The sequence below is a fragment of the Physcomitrium patens genome, chromosome 13 (genome assembly GCF_059467195.1).
Source record: "Physcomitrium patens ecotype Gransden chromosome 13, ASM5946719v1, whole genome shotgun sequence".
Taxonomy (NCBI): domain Eukaryota; kingdom Viridiplantae; phylum Streptophyta; class Bryopsida; order Funariales; family Funariaceae; genus Physcomitrium; species Physcomitrium patens.
The window spans coordinates 6,504,613-6,515,567 of NC_143422.1; the positions used below are offsets into that span (position 1 = coordinate 6,504,613).

General features: G+C 29.2%; 1 protein-coding gene and 1 long non-coding RNA gene across 2 annotated transcripts; one reads left to right on the plus strand and one right to left on the minus strand.

Moving 5' to 3' along the window:
- Positions 1-3,272, minus strand: LOC112290373 (GDSL esterase/lipase At5g03810). The gene is made up of 5 exons (XM_090255080.1): positions 2,303-3,272; positions 2,033-2,160; positions 1,640-1,909; positions 1,290-1,545; positions 1-1,194 (listed from the first exon to the last, which is right to left on the minus strand). The coding sequence occupies exons 1-5, from the start codon at positions 2,592-2,594 to the stop codon at positions 983-985; spliced, it is 1,158 nt and encodes a 385-aa protein (XP_090111206.1). The 5' UTR covers positions 2,595-3,272; the 3' UTR covers positions 1-982.
- Positions 3,273-3,898: 626 nt separating this feature from the next.
- On the plus strand, positions 3,899-10,955 carry LOC141046084 (uncharacterized). The gene is made up of 2 exons (XR_016506007.1): positions 3,899-7,176; positions 7,376-10,955. It is a non-coding gene; the product is annotated as an uncharacterized LOC141046084 (long non-coding RNA).

Consider the following 10,955-nt stretch of genomic DNA (forward strand, 5'->3'; position numbering starts at 1 on the left):
TATATATATCTTTAAAAATATATGTTTGAAAAAAAAATTGATATGTTTTAAATGAAAAAATCCAAAGGAGTTCTTCTAATTTAATATTATATTACTCAAAGAATTTTGTTTCATCATAAGTATTTAGATTCACAAGTATTGATTGTATAAGTAACGGATTTGTTTAAGAGATGTGTAATATGAAAGTTTTGAACTATTCTTAATTCTTAGGTCTTTGAATTCTATGTTTTACAATAGCTAAATTAAATCAAAAGAACAAAAAAAAGAAAAAGAAAGAAATGGAAAGAAAAGAATTAAACAAAGGAATAATAATAACAACAATAATAACAGTTGGTTACATGTTTTTTTAAGTTTATATTTTTAAATTTCATTTATTTATTCATGTATTTTGTGTAATGTGTTAAAGAACGTGTAAGTCAACAGAACTTCGAATACTTAGTTCTGTAGAATCTGCAAGGCTAAAAATGCCTTGTAGCCATGGGTCGCAAGGCACACTTATTCTTTGATCTGACTTCAGATCACAAGTAAACTTATCAGTGAAACTGACACAAACATCCCATCGTAATTTGTTTGTTTGTAACGCAGTGGGATCATCGTTGATATCAGAATCCTAAAAATGTTGTTTCCATTACAGTAACATACTGAACTCGAATCCTGGAATTCAGTCCATGATCAATGATGTTTAAAACACTTATACAAATAATATATTGTAGTGTTTTTTTCTCTAGTACGGTGTTCTTTCAAAATGTAGTAGAATGGTGTAGAATACGCCTCTGCTTTTCTCCACCCAACAATGGTGTCGAACTGTTCTTCTAGCTTGTCATGTACGCATCGTCTTGTGAAGCCCCTCTGAACTCTTGTCGACGTGGGATGGTGACGACACCATTCATTGTATGAGTTGGGCTTCGGATGTGTGATTGACTGTGTTCGGACCACATGATCCGAGATCGCTTACAACATAACTGACTAACTATAGCAGTGTTTAGGGCTGGGGAGTTGAACCATCGAATACAGGCAGAGCCTGATTAAACAAATCCACTGCGATCAAACTGTAAACATGATCGGTGGGATGGAAACTGTCCCACCAGACATAGGGGAACGCATCTGGGCAGGTGCCGACTGATGCTTTGTTGCAGAGAATTGCGGTCTCGATTGTCCCAATGCCACAGCACCCGATTCTCGTCTCAGATATTCCTGCACAAATGTGGTAGATGAGCTGCTGCAGGGAACACATGACGATCTTGCAGGAGCTATCAGTCAAATCCATGTGACGGCGGAGGACCGCGTACCATATGATTCAGGATTGTGGACAATTTTGTCGAGGATGGTGTAGGTGTCCAGGTACCCGACACGTCCTTTGCGGAAAGTCTGCTTCAGTTCAGCGACTAGTGCGCGCAACTGGTCATTAAAATCCTTCGCAACTATGTTGAAATCCTCAACGCAACCTGGGTTTCCTTTGCCATTCAAGGTTATCTGAGAAGGCAGACACCCTAGCGGCGGGAGCCCCAACACCGCAATGTTGCGACCACCTAAGTCGTAGAGCTCCTGTTGCATTCAACCATCAACCGTATTAACCCTGTCCATCTACATATGAAAAGTTACTATACCATATCACCAACTTGATTCAACAGTGGAACATAGAAGTGCCCTTTGAAATGAATACCATGGGGTGCACCTGAATGTGATAGCGGGCAAGGCTGATGAGGAAGGTAGTGTATGTTTCGGGGGTGTATTGCTCCATCAAATCATCGGATAAGTAGTAATTATTAATCCAGTCATTGGAGCCAGTGCTAAAAACATACAGGGCATTGCTGATGATGTGGTTCCCTTCCTCTTGACCAGCCAAGGACACCACCTCGTTCTTCCAATTCTTGTACCACAGAAGCTGTTCCGTCAACCCTTTCACATTCTGCACAAATAATAGGGTTTTTTGTATCTAAAATGTCACTAAGAGAAGTATGAAAACTTATACAAATATTTGGTTACTGATCAAGTTAGAGATTAGTGGTCAAGGTATAGAACGGGTTCTTACGAAGGCTTCAGCCGTCTTATCATACCAGCCTGAAGCTGATGATGCGAAGTTGATGCCAGTGAGAATGGCTTTTCCATGCGCGTTGGGTGCCAAATATGGTAGCGGCAACGGATAGCCAATTTTTCGAGCTGCCAATTCATTCAACAACCAAAGAGATTAACATTCCATTATTGGAGAAAGGTTATGAACTATACTAAACAATGTAAGAGAATCAGTCATTTTGGCTTGACTGATAGAAACATCATGCATTCCCGCAGAGAGGACGCTCACTTATAAAATCTATGGCTATCTGCCCATCACAGAAGCGACCAGCGGCACCTCCCCCTTCGAATTTTGTTCCATACGGCTCGAAATTGCTCTTCACCACGGTGAGAAGGTAATTGTTGTTGCCTACATCCACAGTGGAGTCCCCGAAGATAACCACACCTGTTATATAATCCCTGTAATCGACGGACTTTGAGCTGTTCATGAAATGGTCTCGTCCCATTCCCAATATGCCAACTGTGCCTATGAAGAGAATCAAACTACTTATGGCAATGGCAGCTCCGAAGAACTTCGCCATTTCTTTTTGAACCGAATGCAGTTCTGTGCAGGAACGGTAATCCAACTAAAACCAGGTCAAATTTAAATCAGCTCAGTGGCCGTCATGGACATTCTATTTTCTTCAGTTCAAATCGGTTTGAACTCAAACCAGAATTACAGAATCAGTGCTAGACACAATCCTTCGTCCAAATATGTAGAATTCTCCGGAGAGCTATTATGTCTGTTTCAAGCGAGAGTGGGAATCTGAATTTACACATCCTCAGAGCCTATATCGAAGAGAACGGTTCCTGGAGATTATCTGAGGCAGCTACACAGTTTATGACAGTTAAAGCTGATGAATCGCGGTGACGGAGGAGTAGTTCTCGAAAATAAGATTATATCAAACTTAGACCAGCATGGTGGACTTAAATACTCGTACTTCTCGGGGGAAAATCACTTGGAGATTTGGACTTCTACATCGCTCAGGTTGTCCTAAAATGAGAGCCTCCCGCAATTCTACTTCACCCTTTGAAAATTTGCTCAATGCAGAGGATATCATGTGGTGAGATGCATGCGGGGTAGACTGAGTTAATGAGAAACACACCACATGCCCTCTAATGGGGTCTTGTGATCGTCCTCCTCTTTAAAAAAAATGTCTAAATATTCATTTTGCTAAGTGATTATGATGATGATAGAACTCAAGTTGTCAGGAGCACGTTATTAGTGTATACTTCAATCGGCATAGAATTATTCAATGCAAGATACTTTAGTGGACCTCATCAGGCTGGGAATGGCTACAAGCCATAGTTGTCATACTAGCATACTCCTGCGTCGTTGTCATAGAAACCACTTCCGAACTCATAATGATTCTGGTTTCAAGCATTATGGATGTACTCACGTGGAAGCAGTGACCACGCTTTCATCTTTAACAACTCTTGTGTGAGGTAAAAATGGCTAGTAAAAAGGTTATTTCACGATTCCTCTTGTCTCAACTGAATAGGAGACCATCAGGCGGGAGGTAATGAAAGTTTACGGGTTAGCACTAGCCAAGACAATTTTTACAGACCCATGAATTTTTTTCCCCTGGCCTCTTGTGAAAGTTGCGTTGAGTTCGGTCGCACACGAAAATCTGAGGTGCGACACCTCAGAATAACGCTCACGAACATCATTCTTCAATACAAACTTGTATGCGTTCTAGGACGTATAGATCTGCACATGAGAAACGAAGCAACTCGACTCCTAACTTCACTCATTAACAGGTATTTATTATAACCTTATCACCTGATGAAGGGATGAACATGGTATTAATTGCTCGACTCTTCATGAGCAGCCCACCAAGAACAGTTGGCCGAACTTTGGGTTGATATTTCCTGCTGCTCAACATTGCTAGGAATCAAAAACTGTATATTTCTATGAGTTTCATGCATGCCTTCATTATAAGATTGTAAGCGACTACGCTCGGATTGTGTTTTTTTTACAGAAACAATTAATACAATAGTAGGATATTTCTACGTTTATGTATATTATACTAGTAGAAAATTCAGATGTATAAAGGTGTATACAGTGATCCAAACAGTTGTGTCTCTATCCTGCAACTTAAGGCCAGACCTTCATGTATTGATTCAATTATTTTTTATTACACAATTATGCAATTCTTCTAATCTCTAATGATTCTACATTGTATCAGAGTTGAGTTAAGATCAGCAAATATAGAAAATTTAAATTTGTTGCTTATGCACAAAGAATGTTCATAATTGAGAATCATATGAAAATGCCTATACATCAAGAATTTGATGTAAATGTTTTAGTTGGTGCTGAATCTTCAATCTTTCATTTCATGGAAGATAATGCTCACCTTGTACAAATTAAAATATTATTCATAAATATAATGGATAGAAAAGTATTTTCAATAATATTTTTAAATTTATAAACTAATTTAAATTTCATTCTATAGTGAAATCATACCACTAAGAATGACACACTTGGTTGATATCAACCATGTTTCTAAATGTAATGGCTCTTACTTCAACATTTGGCAATATGAACTACTATTTGTTTTTAAGGCAAAAAAATTATAGTTATTAGTATTTGGTAGTAAACCTATACCAACTATAGCTAAAATGGCTGTTAGTATTCCATCTTTCCTTACCTTAAGAACAAAAAATTTAAGTCAATGCAAAGATAAAGATATATTATCTTTGTCAATTATCAAAAAGATAAGATTACAACATGTTCTAATATTATTTTGGCCAACATGATACTTTCCAAATAAATAAAGCCATATGATGGACAATTATCTTATATGGTTCTATAAGAAGAGGGCTAGACCAAAAAAAATTGTCTTGTTTTTACTCTTAAAAAAAAGGTAAAAAGCAATGAAATCTCATAGAAAAAATAATATCACTTGTCATATATAATCATATAAGATATCAAATGACGCATGAAAAGAATTAAAAAGTGTAGTCGACTTATAAGATGCACTTAAAAATACACATTTTAAAAATAAATTATTTGCTCTTAAGATGAAAGAAAATAAAGGAATAACATTTATGTATTTAGATCACATCTTAAACAATTTTTTATAATAAGATATCTTATACCAATGTTGAAGCAATTTTGACTTCGATAAAAAGTTTGTTACCACCTTATAGATCTTTTATTAGTTCTTTAAGAGGCCAACCAAGTAGTACTTTACAATCACTAATAACAAATTTAATTCAAGAAGGGACTTTAAGAAAAGATATTAAATTAACTTTTGAAAATACATCAGCCTATTATGTAAGAAAGAAGCTATGTAATAATATAAAAATTCTAAAAATTCTAAAAATTTAATAATTAAAAAAATATATTTTAAGCCTTTTCAGAAATAAATCATCAAATTTTTGATAAAATACTTTTATTATAAAAAACTTGGACATTAAATTCAAAAAATAAAATAAGACTTACTAAAAAAATACAATCAAATATGGTATTAATGACATAAATCACAAAAAATAAAAATAAAAATAAACTCTTATATCATTTTAAAAGAATAGATGTTCATTCAAAAATAATATAGTATTATAGCTATATTGGCTATTGCCAAAGACAAGAAGATTAAAGACTCTTGAAACAAGACTAAGAATAAGAGAGGTGTTAATAAGAGTGAGAAAGGTATTACTCTTGCCCCCATATATACTATCTAACTAGGAGCTATATGATGATATTATATAGAACCTTTGATACATGTCTAACTTATAAGACAAGTATTTAAGTTGCAAGATAAGTTTCCTATATGTGTGCCATATAGTCAATTTAGGCTACAAGTTGCCAATAAATATTACATATTATTTTATTGTAATATGAATTTTAAGTACAAGAAAAAAATATGGATTATATTATAAAAAAGCTTAAATAAAAATATTATAATAAATTATCTTAGAAGTATAGATAATTGTCAAAGAGGTAGTAAAATAAGTAAGTACTAAAGGTTTTTTTTTTCAAAATGGATTTCTACTCACTTTATATGGCTATAAATAAAGAAAAAAAATATATAAAAAAAATTATTATAAACATCTTAAAGAAGGTATTAAGAGAATTTTATAGTACAAATGACCTTAAGAAACTAAGAATTAATATTTGGAGATGATTGGTTGTAAATTATGATTGAAATCAAATATTAAGGCACAAAATTATATACCTATGGTAATTCTAAGATTTTCTTTTTTCATTGAAGAGCAAAGTTAGAAAAAAAAACTTTAAGAAGGTTGTTTTAGTTTTAAGTAATTTGGAGAGATCTTAAGATTTTGAAAGATTTTAAAAAAATGAAATGCTTTTAATGATCTTGGATTTAAAAAAATAAAAGAGGCTTATATATTTGAATAATTTATAATTATTATAGTTGATTTATAAATAAAATTATGTAGTTTTATAAATATATATAATTTTAGTATATAGTTAAAATTTGATATCAATTTAATAGTTAAATTGAAAGATATAGAAATTTGATTGAGTTAGGATCTCCAAATTTTGAATTTTTAAGATCAATGAGATTTTCTATGACCTTGCAAAAGATTGTGAGAATATTTATACTTGGATTTTTATACCTTTGTAAATTAGAAGAGCAATTGAAAAATTTAAGAAGGATTAATTGTTGCTAGAAGATCAATATCTACATTAGAGAAAAAAAAAAAAAAAAAAAAAAAAATTGATACTCAAGAGTATTAAGAGCTCTTTTTTTCAATTGATAAGTTTGATTTTTCTTAGACTTTGTATGCTTGTTGTTTGCTTGAAGGTTAAAATGTTAGAACTATTTTAGTCAAAATCAATTATTCAAATAATAGTTATTGAGATTTTAAAACTACTCTACATATTTGATTAAGATTTATATAGGATTTATTTAAATTATTATTTTTTATTTTTATTTTTTATAATCTCTTAATTTTTTATAATTTTTATAATTTTTTTTAATATTTATAAAATTTAATTAGATTTTATTAAGGATTCTATTAGAGATGTTACGAGCTTTATAATTAAAATTTTTAACTTAGCTTTGACAATCAAGTGTCTAGTATATTTTCAAGCAAGACAATATATTATATGGCATATTTGGTGAATCCAACTTAAAAAGTTTAGAGTAGAAGGTGTGTTTATTTATTTATTTATTTTATTATCATTATTATTATCTTTATTTGTTTGAATTATAAAAATAGAAGTTAAAGATAGTTGTAGAAGGAGTTATACATGGTACTTCAATTAGAGCTTTATATAGAGTTGCTAATAGAGCCACAAGTTGTGGTACTAATAGATGATAAGATATGTATTTTAATCCTAACTTTGCAGGCATGTTTGATGCATTTGCTTTATTCATATAATAGCAACAAGTTAAAGTTAAAAAAATAGGATTTGAAAAAAAATAAATTGTAATCAGTTATAGACAAGATTAATCAATTGAAGACCAAGATATTTCAAAATATTTAAGATGTTGTATTGAACAAATAGACTTGAAGTATGTTTTTGAAAAAGAGATAGTTTAATTATTTGAATTAGCTTTTGTTCCAAAAATAAGAAATCATATTAAGTCCATTATAAGATATTACTTTAGAAGATAGTAATCATGTTACAAAGAAGTCATTTTTTAAATGGATTGCAAGGCCTAACAATGATGTTGAAATAATAGAATTATTGGAAGTATTTGAAAGACAATATTCTTATTTATCTAAAAAAGAGAGGCAATTATTGGATCCAAATAAAATATAAATTTTTCTTCGAGGGACTAATAAAAAATTACAAAAAAAGTTAGAAATTCTACTTATTGATAAAAAAGAAGATGAAGAATTGATAAAAAAATTAGAAGAAAGTGCAAGATATAGTAGAGTTGTTTGTAAAAAGTAAAAAGAGAAATGACATAGTTGGTATTTAAAAACCATTGTAAGTATTTAAGATAAAATTTCATACTATCTATCCTACATCTATGATTTAACCTTTAATGGCTACATCAAAGAAAGAAGAAATGGTCATTAATGAAATTATAGGTAGGATGAAAAATTTGTAAATAAAATTTGTAAAACTTGAGGAAAAGGATCAATCATCAAAAATATTAATAAGAAAAAAATATGGACAAATAGACAATGTAGTATGTAGGTGCATATGGTGTGATTGCATAGATCATCTAAGAAGAAAAAAATGTGAAGATTTTATAGAGGTGCTACACAAAAGATTTGGTTTTTTTCAGAAATGGCCTAATATACTTAAAAAAGAGTAGAAAAAAATTGAAGTCAAACTTTAATAAAAGATAAATGAAGGCGTTTGTAAATGATGCTTTCAAAATATATATAGTATCAAGTAGTAAAGCATCAACATATTGAAAGAGAAAAAATTCAAGAAAATGTCTAAGCATAAATTTTGAATTTATAAAAGAATCTAGTTTCTTATGATTAAGTATGATGAGTTATGCTAAAGAGAAAAAAAATTACAAGAAATGATTTAGAATGTTTTGACAACAATATTTGACAAATTATTTTGTGGAATGATCTAGTAGATAGTTTATTCGTTTATTCACATATTGCAAAGAATTATCATAAAACATTAATAGAAGAAAAACAATAGAGAGATGAAAATAATAAAAAGCAATATAAAATGACTAAAAAGAAAGAAAAAGCACAACAATAAAAAAATCCTATATATGAAGAAAAAATGGAGAATGTTTCTATAAAAGAAAGAAAAATTATGTATATATAAAAAAAAGACTCTTACTTAAAATTAACAATTGGTAATTGTGGCTGCTATAAATATAAAAAAGATATTAAAAAAATTGGTTTTAAGTGGAAAGATTGAATGTAAAATTGGTGAAATTTTAAGGATTACAAAGCATAAATTTTATGAGGTTATTATTAATATAATAAAAATAATGAAAATCTATAAGAAATATTATGACATCAAATGCACAAAGAATAAGAGTAATATAAAACAATGCAAATGAAGAGGTTGAAATGCAATTTTTTGGAAATGTTTCATGAATTAGATTTATAAAAAATGAAGATCTAATTCAAACTTCTAGAAATTATTCTTAAAATCATTGGACAAGAGCCAATATAGAAACTTAAATAAAATTGAGAGAATTAAAAGAACCAATTATAGCATTAATTGATCATGATTTTAAAATCAATTTAATAACAAAAGAGATGTATAAAAAGAAAAAAATGGCCTATTAATACTAAACATGGATGGATGATAAGATCAAAAAATAATTCAAAGAGAGATTCATATGGAGCTTGTTCAAACATCAACGTAATTATATAAGATATTATTTAAGAAATAAAAAATCTTTGAATAAGATGTCTTTATATCTTATTATATTGAGACAACTTTATATTATTGCTAAACAAATAAAGGCAATGGTTATGAATGATGGTTCAACTTATGCAAGGATAAGAAGCTAAGATGGAATAAAGAGGTTTATTTTTTGATTATTTGTGCAAATTATGAAAGAAATCACAATAAATTAAGAAAAAAATATTATCAAATGAAATTTTTGAAGACCTTAAGGATTTTTATCAAACACCATTGTAAAGCAAGATTACAATGATTTAAACAAAAAAATAGTATTTCTATAGTATATAAGATAATATATTATCTATTGGACTTATTAAATTAATAAAAGATTATCTATTATTATTTCATACTATTGATAAGATCAAAAAGATAAAAAAACATTATATTAAAATTATTAAATAAAAATTAAAAAAATTAAAAAAATAATTGAAAATGAATTTATTTCAAGAATCTTTAAAGAAGTAGGATTTATAAATACTTTGGAAGATTTAGATTATTTCTTAAAATATAAATTATAAAAATAAAATAGAATTATTAATGTGTATTATAAAGAATTTTATGATAAATTTTTAAAAATTAATTTTTTAAAAAAAAGCCAAGAGATATATATTGAAACTAAATATAAATCAGTGGAAAAAAGAATTAAACCAATGGCTTTACCAATACCACTAATTATGAAGAAAAGATAAGTAGAGAATCTACAAAATTAAATTTAAGAGATTATAGGAAGATATGGCATAAATTTACACATGTTATATTACATTGATTAAAGGTTAAATGTAAAAGAATTTTGGCAAAGTACGAAAAAAAATATTCTAGAGATATGCTTTCAAGACATGAAAAGGTTTTTGTATTTAAAGCATATGGCATTGGATATATTGATATAAGTATTTTAGCACCTATGGTTATTTTTATTACTCTTTATGAGCCATAGAAATTATAACTAATTTCAATATCAAAAGCACATTTATCTAAGTTAGTTGACTAATTCAATGAAAAGATTAAAATGGAGATTTAAAAACCATCAATGGCACCTTATACTAATCAATGGTTTATAATATCAAAGAAAAATAGAACAATGAGATTTATTCAAGATATGAAATCTGTGAGTAAAATGACTATTTGAAATATGGATTTAAGTCCAATTGTAGCTGAATTTGTAGATGTATTTGCTATAAGGGAAATCTATTCAATGGATGAACTTTACTTAGGATACAATCAATTTCAATCGGCATTACAAAGTAAAGATTTAATTACTATAAAGATTCCATTGGAATTAGTAAAAAAATGTATATATTTCCTTGAGGAACTACTAATTTAGTGGTTTATATGATGAATGGAATAAATAAAGTATTAAAGAATTTTATACCAAAAAAATTATGCCATTCTTAGATGATATTTTAATTAAAAGATGTGCAAAAGAAGAAAAAGATGAGACATTGAATTACAGGGGGTATCAAAGATTTGTTGCAAATTATATTTTAGATAGTGAAAAGATTTTAACATAATTAGAAGATGTATATTTGACCATGTCAGGTGCAAAGTCTATGTTTTAAATAAATGAGATTCTTGTTATTGAACACATGCA

Bases quoted from the DNA above. Each gene is read 5' to 3' on its own strand.
- LOC112290373 (XM_090255080.1), bottom strand. From the start codon at position 2,594: ATGGCGAAGTTCTTCGGAGCTGCCATTGCCATAAGTAGTTTGATTCTC. The intron at 1,546-1,639 runs ATGTTCCACTGT...TGAATGCAACAG, and splicing joins TCATTTCAAAGGGCACTTCT to GAGCTCTACGACTTAGGTGG. The intron at 1,195-1,289 runs GTACGCGGTCCT...ACATTTGTGCAG, and splicing joins CCACAATCCTGAATCATATG to GAATATCTGAGACGAGAATC.